General features: G+C 42.9%; 1 protein-coding gene across 2 annotated transcripts in view; it reads right to left on the bottom strand.

Annotated features, from left to right (window-relative positions):
- The window catches only part of C5H8orf88 (chromosome 5 C8orf88 homolog), a 57215-nt gene continuing 42415 nt past the window's right edge, over nt 1-14800 (bottom strand). Inside the window, exon 8 of one of the 2 annotated variants that reach the window (XM_040354614.1) lies at nt 1-132. In XM_040354614.1, coding sequence (XP_040210548.1) covers nt 79-132 — 54 coding nt within the window. In that variant the 3' untranslated portion in view covers nt 1-78. Of the gene's footprint in view, nt 133-6531; nt 7570-14800 lie in introns of those variants that run through there. The other variant, XM_040354612.1, reaches the window with a different exon arrangement.

Here is a 14800-nt window from a genome sequence, read left to right on the forward strand (position 1 = left end):
TTTATTAGGACCATATTATATACAGCTGGTATTTTTTACAGGTTTCAGCATTTGTGACCAGATATTCAGATCTTCTTTTCATGCAGGGACGTTGGTGGGTGACCAGGGACCAAACTTGTGGGGCTCAGACAGCTGCAAACAACAGAAGACACATTTGTGAATAGTATACATACAAGCATTTACTCAGATTTAACCACTTCCCACACGTCCAACGCCATAGGACGTCACAGACTTTGCAGGCATCCTTCAGATATCCCCACTCAGTCACAAGCATCATTCAGATATCTTCTTTTAGAGCCGGTAATTCCCTTCACCGTAAGAACAATCATAGCGCTGTTCAGTCACTTATCTTTCTTACAGGTGGTGGGAAGGGATGTCCCCCATCCCCCCTTCTGCCACCGACCGGTTAACCACTTAAGGACCGCCTCCTGCACATATACGTCGGCAGAATGGCACAGGTACGTCCTGTACTAGTACTCAGCCGTCGGTCACTGGCGTGCTCCTGAGACCCGGTACGAAGCTCTGGGACCGCGGGTCCCGCGGACCCGATCGCTGCTGGAGTGCAGCGATCGGTCCCCGGAGCTGAAGAACGGGGAGAGCCGTGTGTAAACACGGCTTCCCCGTTCTTCACTGTGGCGGCTGCATCGATCGCGTGATCCCTTTTATAGGGAGACACGATCGATGACGTCAGACCCACACCCCCCTACAGTTGTAAACACACACTAGGTGAAACGAAACTCATTCAGCACCCCCTGTGGTTAACTCTCAAACTGCAACTGCCATTTTCACAATAAAACAATGCAATTTAAATGCATTTTTTGCTGTGAAAATGACAATGGTCCCAAAAATGTGTCAAAATTGTCCAAAGTGTCCGCCATAATGTCGCAATCACGAAAAAAAAAAAAAATCGCTGATCGCCGCCATAAGTAGTAAAACATTTTTTTTATAAAAATGCAATAAAACTATCCCCTATTTTGTAAATGCTATAAATTTTGCGCAAACCAACCGATAAACACTTATTGCGATTTTTTTTTACCAAAAATAGGTAGAAGAATACGTATCGCCTAAACTGAGGAAATTTTTTTTTTTTTTAATATATTTTTGGGGGATATTTATTATAGCAAAAAGTAAAAAATATTGCATTTTTTCAAAATTGTTGCTCTATTTTTGTTTATAGCGCAAAAAATAAAAACCGCAGAGGTGATCAAATACCATCAAAAGAAAGCTCTATTTGTGGGGGAAAAAAAGGACGCCAATTTTGTTTGGGAGCCACGTCGCACAATTGTCTGTTAAAGCGACACAGTTCTGAATCGCAAAAAGGGGCAAGGTCCTTTAGCAGCATTTTGGTCCGGGTCTTAAGTGGTTAAACAATTTAAATGGACAGCACTAGATTCTGCATCCCATCTTTTGCATATCCATCATATCTGCTGAGATGATCTGGGTTTTTATCCCATGGGAATAAGCGATTTGAAGGAGGAAAGTGATTACCAGCACCACGCCAGCCCTCTCCATCATCCCCAGAGGGGAACACTGCTGATTTGACTCAGATGCGAGGTGGCGGATGAAAGCACAAGTATTTTGGCTTTTTGCAACTTTGATGTATTAGTTTTTTTTAATTCACTTCAATCAGTCACAGATACTATATATACACACACACACACACACAAAGGTACACTCAAAGAGTGCGATTCCTCAAGTGGGACTTTAAATTTGGGTGACTATTAATCCTCAAAAAAATATATAAAATACCAAAAGGTTCATAAGACGTTTTTATTGAAAAAGAGACTACAGGCACTTGGGAAAGAAATATACATGCGCAATTCACAGATAACATTAAACAAAAAATGTATTAATTGCAATACAGGACCCAGCTCTGTCTAGGGTAAGACAGAAACCCAACGTTTCGAGGTTATCTGTATTCGTGGAACCTCTTCTTCAGGGGTGGGATACTGCAATAAGATGACAACGGTATCTAAAATAATAATTCTATCCCTCATAAGCCGCACTGTGGAATAACCAAAAATGGACTAGTTCATTTCCTAGGAGTCTGGATCCCGTTTGTGTTCCTAATCTCAGGACACAGATGAATGTGTGCCCAAGGCTGGGTCTCTGGGATCAGTACTTTTCGCAAACCTATATGGTTGCTAGTGTTCAAACTAGATCCAACAGCTAGTGCACATGCAGCTGACTTCAGGCAAATGCTCCCGATGCCCAGTCCGATACTTTTTATGAGAGAGCGGGCGGAGACCCACCAGAGAGTGGGGCGGAGAGAGGGGCGGGGGGGCGGAGGGCAGAGCGAGTCCTCGCGGGTAAGTAGAATTGAATTGTGACATTCACACAGACTTGCGAGGAGCATTCTTCCCACTGACCACCAATGTAAGGAGCATTCTTCTCACTGACCACCAATGTAAGGGACATCCTTCCCACTGACCACCAATGTAAGGGACATCCTTTCCACTGACCACCAATGTAAAGGGACATTATTCGCACTGACCACCAATGTAAAGAGCGCGTTTGAGATCTCCTCAGAGTGGCTCAATGATATTGAGATCAGGAGACAGATGGCCACTCCAGAACCTTCACTTTATTCTGCTGTAGCCAATGACAGATCGACTTGGCCTTGTGTTTTGGATCATTGTCATGTTGGAATGTCCAGGTACATCCCATGCGCAGCTTCCTGACTGATGAATGCAAATGTTTCTCCAGTATTTTTTGATAACATACTGCATTCATCTTGTCAACAAAATTTACCAAATGTTGCCATTGTAGCTCGCACATCTCCAAAACATCAGAGTTGTGTTTCACAGTAGGAATGGTGTACCTTTCATTATCTTGTTGACGCCTCTCCAAATGTAGCATTTATTGGTTGTGGCCAAAAAGCTCAATTTTGATCTCATCACTCCAAATGACTTTGTGCCAAAAGGTTCGAGGCTTGTCTCTGTGCCGTTTGGCGTATTGTAAGCGGGATACTTTGTTGCATTTGCTTAGTAATGGCTTTCTTCTGGCGACTCGGCCATGCAGCCCATCTTCAAATGCCTCTTTATTGTGCATGTTGAAACAGACACACCACGTTTTCAGAGAGTCCTGTATTTCACCTGAAGTTATTAGTTTTTTATTTTGCATCCCGAACAATTTTCCTGGCAATTGTGGATGAAATTTGAGTTGGTCTACCTGACCGTGGTTTGTTTTTAACAGAAACCCTAATTTTACACTTCTTGATTAGAGTTTGAACACTGCTGATTGGCATTCTCAATTCCTTGGATATCTTTTTATATCCCTTTCCTGTTTTATACAGGTCAACTACCTTTTACTAAAGATCCTTTAACAATTCTTTTGCTTTCCCCATGACTCAGAATCCAGAAACGTCAGTGCAGCACTGGATGAAAGACGCAAGGGTCTGTTAGGAGTCCAGAAACGCATTGACCTTTTATACATACACACACACACACACACACACACACACACACACACACACACACACACTAATTACAAGCAAACAGATCACATGGGAGGATGGTTACCCTTAATTGCCATTCAAACCCCTTTGTCAACTTGTGTGCATGTTATCAGGCCAAAATCACCAGGGTATGCAAACTTTTGATCAGGGTCATTTGGGTAGTTTCTGTTGCGATTAGGATTTAAAAAGAGAAAAGCACAGTTGATTGATAATAAATGGCTTCAGCCAAACACTAACCATGAGTGAAAGAAAAGTTTGTGTGTTATTCATATTCTCTGAAAAATAAATTCTGCCGGGGTATGTAAACTTATGAGCACAACTGTATGTACAAGGTTTTTTTATTATTTTAATAAATTTGCAAAGATTTCAAACATCTTTCACATCATTATAGGGTATTGTTTGTGGAATGTTGAGGAAAATAATGAATTTAATCCATTTGGACTAAAGCTGTAACATAACAAAAAGTGGAAAAAGTGAAGCGCTGTGAATACTTTCCGGATGCACTGTAATTAGGCCCATGGAATCAGGACAGACAAGACATCAAAAGGCATCTGCGGAAATACATCTTACTGAAGCCCTGACACGCCGCTTGTTCCGGAGCTGTTTATTTACAGATCCTGTATTACAGAAAGATCCTGAAAATCCCTTTGAACATTAAACAGAATGCCTTTATTACATTTAATACCAGGTAAAAGAAAATCTCAAATATTATCCACAGTGGGAGGCATAGAATATATGGCATCTATACAGACACATTGGGATTGATGGAACAAGTGAAGTCCCTGTAAGGCTTATTCAGAAAGGCCAAAAGCTTTATGTGACAGCTGTAGTGAGCAAGGACAGCAGCTCTGCTAATCATATAGGATATACTGCTATTCATACCCATTGGCAATCACCTATTGTTAATTACCTCCTATCTCTCCTATTTTCTCTTTTCATGTGACAGCACTGAAGAAATTACACTGTGCTACAATGTAAAGTAGTGAGTGTACAGCTCGTATAACAGTGTCAATTTGCTGCCCCCTCAAAATAACTCAACACACAGCCATTAAGGTCTAAACCAATGGCTACAAAATTGAGTACACCCCTAAATGAAAATGTCCAAATTGGGCCCAATTAGCCATTTTTCCTCCCCGGTGGCATGCGACTGGTTAGTTTTACAAGGTCTCAGGTGTCAACGGGGAGCAGGTGTGTTAAATTTGGTGTTATCACTTTCACTCTCTGATACTGGTCGCTGGAAGTTCAACATGGCACCTCCTGCCAAAGAGCTCTGAGGATCTGGAAAAAAAGAAAATTGTTGCTCTACATAAAGATGGCCTAGGTCAGTGACGGCGAACATTGGTACCCCAGATGTTTTGGAACTACATTTCCCATTATGCTCATGCACTGTAGTTGAGCATCATGGGAAATGTAGTTCCAAAACATCCAGGGTGCCAAGGTTCGCCATCACTGGCCTAGGCTGTGAGAAGATTGCCAAGATCCTGAAAATGAGCTGCAGCACGGTGGTCAAGACCATACAGCAGTTTAACAGGACAGGTTCCACTCAGAACAGGCCTCACCATGGTCGACCAAAGAAGTTGAGTGCACGTGCTCAGCATCATATCCAGTGGTTGTCTTTGGTAAATAGACTTATGAGTCCTGCCAGCATTGCTGTAGAGGTTGGGTGGGGGGGGCCTGTCAGTGCTCAGACCATGTGCCACACACTGCATCAAATTGGTCTGCATGGCTGTCATCCCAGAAGGAAGCCTCTTCTAAAGATGATGCACAAGAAAGCCCGCAAACAGTTTGCTGAAGACAAGCAGACTAAGGACATGAATTACTGAAACCATGTCCTGTGGCCTGATAAGACCAAGATACATTTATTTGGTTCAGATGCTGTCAAGGGTGTGTGGCGGCAACCAGGTGAGGAGTACAAAGAGAAGTGCGTCTTGCCTACAGTCATGCATGGTGGTGGGAGTGTCATGGTCTGGGGCTGAATGAGTGCTGCCAGCACTGGGGAGCTACAGTTCATTGAGGAAACCATGAATGCCAACATGTACTGTGACATACTTTTGTGGCCATCTCCAAACTGTTCCAACAAAGTTGGGAGTATGAAATTGTCCAAAATGTCTTTGAATGCTGACGCCTTAAGAGTTTGCTTCACCAAAACTAAGGGGCCAAGTTCATCCCCTGAAAAACAACCCCACACCATAATTCCATTCTCCACCAAATGACTTGGACCAGTGCACAAAGCAAGTTACATAAAGGCATGGATGAGCAAGTTTAAGGTGGAGGAACTTGACTGGCCTGCACAGAGTTCAAACCTCAACCCGATAGAATACCTTTGGGATGAATTAAAAGCAGAGACTGCAAGCCAGGCCTTATCCTCCACATCAGTGCCTGACTGCACAGACAAATGCGCTACTGGAAGAATGGTCAAACATTCCCATAGACACACTCCTAAACCTTGTGGACAGCCTTCCCAGAAAAGTTGAAGCCCCTATAGCTGCAAAGGGTGGGACAACTCAATATTGAACCCTACACACTGCTCCAGCCTGATCTCTTCCCTTCCCTCCGTGACAGCAGTACAGGGTGAAGTTCCCCGCACTGTCAGGTTTTTAAAACAGCACCGCTGTGCAGAACTCTGCCCCAACGGCTGCATCATTCATTCACAGAGTTCTATGAATTAATGAAATGCAACTACTTTTTGGATGTCGGCTTGTAGTTCTCAATGAACTAACTTGGTGCTGTGGAACACTGTGGTAGTTTACCAATTCTTTCTCTCACCGTATCTGCTTGCCAGTACAGGATATACAGATACACTGACAAATCTGCAGGAGCCTTGGTGGAATGCTTTACAAACTCCAAAATAAAAAAAATATATATAAAATGTACAGTGGAACTCCGTTTTAAGAGTATGCTCGTAAACCAAAGTACTCGCATATCAAAGCGAGTTTCCCCATTGAAGTCAATGGAAACAAAAATAATTCATTCTGCATCTACTTCAATGGCATGCAATACCACGTGGGCAGAGGTGGGGGGCGCCGGAGAGCCTCGGAAACAGCCAGAAAAGCCCTAGGACAGCTCGGCTGACCTCGGCAAACCTCAGAAAGGCTTGGGAACTGAGTATTTCCGGGTCTTTCCGAGCGTAGCCATTCGGCTTTGGCTCCAGCTCGCCCCCCAACTCAGGCCAAACGCAATACTGCACACCACTTTGGCCTGAACCCTGCTTGTATTGCGAGACAACACTCGCAAACTAAGTCAAGATTTTTCAAAATACAATGCTCGTATTGCTAAACGCAATTATTTTCAATTGAACTTGTCGTTAAAGTGATGAAGACAGTGCAGCTTTTCTCTCTTGTATAATAGACGACCAAGGTGGTTATAATAAAAGTAGATGCTCCCACTTAATAATCAGTGGGAGAAAAGATATGAAAAGAAACATGAATTTCTACAGAATAGATTTAAAGTGCAATTTACCTCTGAGGGAGAATGGGCTCTTCCCATAATATAGAATTATGCACAGCATACTTGCACATCAATGCATACTTACCCGCCAGAGCGCCATGTTTCTGGGCGGACAGGTCTAGGTTTCAGAAAAAAAAAAAGTGCTGCACTGCTAAATAACGAGGGATATACAAGCAAAACCAACAAACTCTTCTAGGCCCATACAACACCCCAATAAGTGCCTGAATACAAACTGGATAACAAATAAACCCCAATAAGGGTAAAATGACAATAAAATAAAATCCTCACGTGATTAAGTAAATAAATTAAATAAGGGATATACATAAACACATGCTAGCCCTTCTAATCTGTGGGCAGTGATGTAGGTGATAAACAGATATAAAAACAATATCAATAGATCCCAAATAATTGTGTAGACAATAAACACCCGGCTGCCCTATCTCTATCACACAAAATATTTAGCAGAATGTGAAACAAATAAATATAGTGACATTTACGTTCAGTCAGTAGTGCAAGGTCTGGGTTTCAGCTGCTGCGCCATGCCCGGCTTTTTCTTCTGATTCCTGCGTCATTCCTAATTGATTTGGTGGCCACGGATAAACATAACTCCTGGGGGTGTGTTCATCATTCTCACCGACTCCATCTGGTTCCATGGTTGGCAAGCTCTGTGCAGCGCACATTGAAAATGTAAAAAAGATTTTTGGCAAGAGATTTTGCATGTCTATTTTGCTTTAAATGGAGTGATGATTAATAAGGAGGTGCCCAACCCTGGGCAACTAAAGCTAGGTTCACATCTATGCAGATTTCGTTTTTGCAGGGGGTTGTGGGGATTTTTTTTGGCTAATAGGAAGGTATGACTGTTCTGTTCATGGAGTGCAAATTTTGAACTCTCTAGAACACTCAGTCACATCAAAGTAGTGCAGGAACCTTTATGTGTCCAAAGTCACGGGTTAAGGGTAAGAGTTGGCGGTAAACATTAGGGTTAACATTCTAACCAACAATTACTGCCATTGCCAACCCCAATGATTACCCTACATCTTAACCCTAACATGCAACTTTGGCACGCAAGTCGCATCAAAGTAGTGCAGGAACCTTTGTGTCCAGAGAGTGTAAAGCCGCATCTAAGTCACACTCCATGAACAGAACTTTCCTATTTGCCCAAAAAAAAAAAACATGACACATATGAAAAAATGCATTAGCATCGACTTCTAAATGCATCAGCTCAAACTGCACTGATGTGAACTAGATCCATTGAAAACCAGGTTAAATGGGTTGTAGTGCGTTTCTGCAAAATACGCAGATGTGTGAACCAAGGGTAAGACATTATCTCTGGCAGTGGGGTTGTGCCCGCACTGCAAGCACTTAGGCCTGATTCACACCTATGCAGGTTACATATTCCAGGTGCATTTTTCAATACACATTTTGATTCATGGAATACTATGGAACCAAAAACCAGAAAAAAGTCCCTTTCCATAAAATGCACAGATGTGAATGTGACCCATAGGAAACCATGTAAATGGGCTGTAGTGTGTTTCTGCAAAACTGAATAAAAAATGCACAGGTGTGAATCAGGCCTAATTGCACATTTGGTCTAAGGGAGAGGAGAAAATTCTACTTACCTGATCCGACTCCCCCCAGTAGATAGCGCTCCCACATGCTCCGGCAATGGTCTGTCCCTCAGCGTTATCATGTCCAGTGTAGAGCTATGAACCCTGCTCTGGTCTTGATGACATCAGGATCCTAGACTGATGGAACATGGGGGGTGCAGAAGCTAAGGGGACTCATCTAGCAGCTGGGAGGTGCAGAGGATCAGGTAGATAAATCTCCCTTTAGAGCCGGTTCACACTAGGGCGACACGACTTCCAGCACGACTTTCATAGGCGACTTCGACACGACTTGAACATGAACCACAGGGCGATCTGGGGCGATTTACAACACAACTTGAAGTCGTCTCCAGGACAGGAGACTTTCCAGTGGCCAATAAAACAACAATCAGCTCTGGGAGAGGGAGGGGGGCAGGAGAGATTTGCCTGAGAAATGTATGTTATCTTCCTGGAAAGTAGCTTCAGATAAGACAGTGATCCGACTTCTGAGGCGACTTCCATTGAAATCAATGGGTACAAATCGCCTACAAGTCGGATTGAAGTAGTACAGGAACCTTTTCTGAAGTCGGATCGCCTTGAGTCGTGTGTATTAACACAGCTCCCATTCACTTCCATTGTTTTTCTCTACAGCGCGACTTGGGACGACATGAAGTCGGATCGCAAGTCGCCCCAGTGTGAACCGGCTCTTATTGTTCCCCTATTTATAAACAAGCAATTAACCCTTGCAAAGCGAGCACAGCCCCACTGCAAGTTGCCCAGAGTTGGGTTTTAAACTGTTCTATTAAATTAGCCTTCCCACTATACCCCATTTTTAGCTTATTCTAAATGCAGGAGAAGTGATCTGGAAAGTATAAACAACGTTTAAACCTCCAAGATTACTTTTTCCTGCATTTAGATATTTGTCCTTCAGATTTAGATGCGTTTGCATGCATTTAGAGTGTCTAATCCAGGGGTCTCAAACTCAAATTACCTGAGGGCCACAAGACAAGTTTTCATATGCCATGGGGGGCCGCATGCAAACTTTCAAACTTCAAAAACAGTACTGGTGTCAGCGAACACATTATTAACCCCCAGCACTGGTGTCAGCGAACACATTATTAACCCCCAGCACTGGTGTCGGCGAACGCATTATTAACCCCCAGCACTGGTGTCGGCGAACGCATTATTAACCCCCAGCACTGGTGTCCGCGAGCGCATTATTACCACCAGCACTGGTGTCCGCGAGCGCATTATTACCACCAGCACTGGTGTCCGCGAGCGCATTATTACCACCAGCACTGGTGTCCGCGAGCGCATTATTACCACCAGCACTGGTGTCCGCGAGCGCATTATTACCACCAGCACTGGTGTCCGCGAGCGCATTATTACCACCAGCACTGGTGTCAGCGAGCGCATTATTACCACCAGCACTGGTGTCAGCGAGCGCATTATTACCACCAGCACTGGTGTCAGCGAGCGCATTATTACCACCAGCACTGGTGTCAGCGAGCGCATTATTACCACCAGCACTGGTGTCAGCGAGCGCATTATTACCACCAGCACTGGTGTCAGCGAGCGCATTATTACCACCAGCACTGGTGTCAGCGAGCGCATTATTACCACCAGCACTGGTGTCAGCGAGCGCATTATTACCACCAGCACTGGTGTCAGCGAGCGCATTATTACCACCAGCACTGGTGTCAGCGAGCGCATTATTACCACCAGCACTGGTGTCAGCGAGCGCATTATTACCACCAGCACTGGTGTCAGCGAGCGCATTATTACCACCAGCACTGGTGTCAGCGAGCGCATTATTACCACCAGCACTGGTGTCAGCGAGCGCATTATTACCACCAGCACTGGTGTCAGCGAGGGCATTATTACCACCAGCACTGGTGTCAGCGAGCGCATTATTACCACCAGCACTGGTGTCAGCGAGCGCATTATTACCACCAGCACTGGTGTCAGCGAGCGCATTATTACCACCAGCACTGGTGTCAGCGAGCGCATTATTACCACCAGCACTGGTGTAAGTCAGGGTTTGACAAATTTGCTTGGAATCTAGGAGCCAGCTAAAAAAGTTAGGAGCCAGAAAACGCACCCCGTCCCGACGAGCTTGCGCGCAGAAGCGAACACATACGTGAGCAGCGCCCGCATATGTAAACGGTGTTCAAACCACACATGTGAGGTATCGCCGCGATTGGTAGAGTGAGAGCAATAATTCTAGCTCCTCTGTAACTTAAAACATGCAACCTGTAGATTTTTTTTTAAACGTCGCCTATGAAGATTTTAAAGGGTAAAAAAGTTTGTCGGCATTCCACAAGCGGACACAACTTTGAAGCGTGACATGTTGGGTATGAATTTACTCGGCGTAACATTATCTTTCATAATATAAAAAAAAAATGGGGATAACTTTACTGTTGTCTTATTTTTTAATTTAAAAAAAGTGTAATTTTTTCCCAAAAAAGTGCGCTTGTAAGACCGCTGCGCAAATACGGTGTAACAGAAAGTATTGCAATGATCGCTATTTTATTCTCTAGGGTGTTAGGATAAAAAATATATATAATGTTTGGGGGTTCTAATTAGAAGGAAGGATATGGCAGTGAAAATAGTGTAAAATAGCTTGTAACGGCTCACCACCAGATGGCACCAGCTAAAAAAAAAAAAAAACAAAAAATAAAGGATTAGACCACTGGTCTAATCAGATCCTAGGTGCACAGAATTCTATTTTCTCAAAATGTACCTAAACCACAGATAAACTGTTTTGATAAAACCATTATTTGCATTTAGAAACATCTCCTAAATGCATAAAAAAAGTTTGATAATGTCACTGAGAATAAGTCCCAAATAAGAGGCCTGTCCAGAATATCTGGTCTATACCTTCTGTAACGTTTGTCCTATTTACACCCGTTACCCTCTGTACATGTTGCTGCTCAATGTGCATTATTATAAAATCTGTATTTTTAGTACAGTACTTAAAGGGGTTGTAAAGGTTTGTTTTTTATTTTCTAAATAGGTTACTTTAAGCTAGTGCATTGTTGGTTCACTTACCCTTTTCCTTCATATTCCCTTCTAAATGTTTTTCTTTGTCTGAATTTCTCACCTCCTGTTTCTCCTCAGTAAGCTGTTCTAAATGACTTTCCACCACTCAGATGATGGTGGAAAGCTTACCGAGGAGAAACAGGAAGTGAGAAATTCAAACAAAAGAAAAAAAAACATTTAGAAAGGAAAAGGTTAGTGAACCAACAATGCACTAGCTTAAAGGAACCTATTTAGAAAATAAAAGACGAACCTTTACAACCCCTTTAATCTTTGTTTCTGTATGGAAAATCCCTATCTGGGAATCATGAATGAAATTAGACGCGCGCTTTGATTTATTTTACCTGGGAAATATGAGAATCTAGGGGAGGACTGAAAAGCTAAAAAGAAAATGTTCATTTAATCCCTATGTGTCACAAAGGATATTCATTAGTGGATCTGATGAATCAGTTCAAATCAATTTACATCGCTTTCTACCAATAGTATGTAAAAGGTATGGGCGTTAACGCATAAGATTGCCTTTACAAAAAAAAAATTAATACATACACATTTCACTTTTTTTGCAGGTAAAAAAAATATGCACTTATTTATTTTTGTTAGGAACCTGTAAAGCATTGTAATGCCACGGTCCCACAGACTGTCTGTGTAGCAGTCTGCCCATACCTCCGATATGGGCAGGCAGTTACACACTGGCAGGAAGTCCACTGAACTACCTAATGTACTCAACAATGCCCCTAAGGGCAGTCAGTTACTGAACTCCAGGAAGATCAAATTAAACAGGTTGTAAAAAGGTAAATAAAAAAAAATCAAATCCTAAAAAGCTTCCTTTACCTTAGTGCAGTCCTCCTTCACTTACCTTATCTTTCCATTTTTCTTTTAAATGTCCTTATTTCTTCTTCTTTCTTCCTGTTCTTCTGTCTGTAACAGACCACAGTAATGCAAGGCTTTCTCCCTGGTGTGGAGTGTTGTGCTCACCTCCTCCCTTGGGCTACAGGAGAGTCAGGACGCTCTCTACGTTGCAGATGGAGAAAAGGAGCTGTGTGTTAGTGGGCGTCCTGACTCTCCTGCTCCCCTCCTCAAGGGAGGGGCGAGCACGACACTCCACACCAGGGAGAAAGCCTTGCATTACTGTGTGGAGTTACAGACAGAAGAACAGGAAGTGAGGATTTCTCAGAAGAAATAAGGACATTTAAAAGCAAAATCAAAGGATGAGGTAAGTGAAGGAGGACTGCACTAAGGTAAATGAAGATATTTAGGATTTTTTTTTTTTTTTACCTTTACAACCCCTTTAACCAAGAGCACTCACCAGCACCCTCACAGTTCACCGAGAGCTACGAAACATCTGCTGCAATGGCTGATGGTACTTGCAGTGCATTCATTCATTCACAGAACTGTGCATGAATAATGTGACTGTGTGGGCGAAGCCTGTGTTTTGAATTGTGACAGTGGGTATGGCAGGGTGCTGGCAGGTGCTTTAGTAACATGCTATACTCCGAACATGTTACTAGAGGGGCTATGCACACTGGGCTTAAAATAAATAAATACAAATGGCAGTTCTTTTGGCAATTACAAAAAATATATAAGAATAAATAAGAAATGCTCAAATAGAGATTTCGTACAGGCATTTTGAAGCGTTTAGCGTTTTTTTTCTGCCAGAAATCTGCTCTCAGAAACGCAAGACAAAACGGTTTTTGTTTTCCTCTAAATGCTGAACTTTGCTTAAACGCCAATGCTTAGTGATAATGGTATGTGCAAAGATGAGGATATGACATAGCGGCTTCATTTGTTTGCGTGATCCAGGCATCATAGTGATTTTTGTGGTATTCAGGATCTTATCACCTACCAATTTACTGCGGTCATTGCTACCCTGATTTTATGAGCTCGTTTTACCACTGCAATATGCGAGTCTTTTTAATAAATTCCTTGTTTTTATACAGAATTATGCTATGTGCGCTCCAATTTCTTCTTTTACATTGGGATATCTGATGTGTCGTCTCTGGGACTTGCTGTAAACCATCTCCTGGTGTGAACCCCTGGATTTCCCTGCCTGAGGTCTTATCAATGATTCCTGGCTTTGAGACATCTGTGATATATCCTCTAAAGCAAGCATGTAAAAAGTCCGGCACGCGGGTCAATTGCGGCCCCCGTTCCAGTTTAATGTGGCCCCCCTGGTAATTTGGATATATATCTTTTGTGGCCCCCAGGGCCACAAAAGATATATATTGTATTTATCGGCGCTGCCTCGGAGGGGGGAATGAGTGCTGTCAAATTACATACAGGAGAATCTCCTGTTTACTCTGTGGCATCTGTAATAGGAAGTCCCATCTCCTGGACTGCCATTGGACGACTCCTTTGTCTATCATAGGAGGCGGGACATTGTATTAAAGAGGCTGCTGTGTAAACAGGAGATTCTCCTGTATGTAATCTGTTGGTGCTCGTCCCCCCCCATTCCCTCTGAGGCTGCAGATGGGCATCGATCAGGCTGCATTTATGGCAATGGCGAGGCTGCAGATGGGCACTGACTCTATTTTGCTTCACAGTTCATTTTTTTCTAAAACTTCCCTCCTAAAGTTAAGGTGCGTGTTATACGCCGATAAATACGGTATATACTAATAACACGCCTGAGCTCATCTCTTCACCACACACAGCCACAACGGCAAGATAATTCTTGTTGCGTAGTGTATTATGGCTCAGGCGTACACACTTAGACCAAAATTTTAATGGTTCAAAGAATGCCTGGCCAAATGGTCGGTCCTCACGCATTTTCACTTCAACAAATCTGGCCCCCTTTGAAAAATGTTTGGACACCCCTGCTCTAAAGTGTATCGTATTTACAAGCTTGATTGGCCTAGTGGGTATATGCCCTTCTGGGTCCAATCTATCCGGTAAGCCCCCCCCATCATAGGTGGTGGATCTTCTGTCTAGCAATCGCCATTGGATTCTGTCTATTCACCTAGTCACTGGATTTTTCATATATGAACTTTGTTTTTATTTACTTTTATTTTTCTGGCTCCGTCCAGTTTCTTGTCACTAGTATCCATTTATTGGAGGTTTATGGACTACTACTAATGGTAATACCATCCATTGTCACAAGTGGTGTTTATGAACATTGTTTATTTTATGTATTTATGAATTCATCACAAGGAATTCAAATCATTTCTAGCGCTACACTTTTTCCACAATATTTTTCTAGCAAATTGATCTTTCTTGCTGTGTTAGCGCAGTATTTTTTCTTTTGTAAATAAATCAAAGAAAGGTTTAGTGCACGTCACTT

Source organism: Rana temporaria, chromosome 5 (assembly GCF_905171775.1).
Source record: "Rana temporaria chromosome 5, aRanTem1.1, whole genome shotgun sequence".
Classification (NCBI taxonomy): domain Eukaryota; kingdom Metazoa; phylum Chordata; class Amphibia; order Anura; family Ranidae; genus Rana; species Rana temporaria.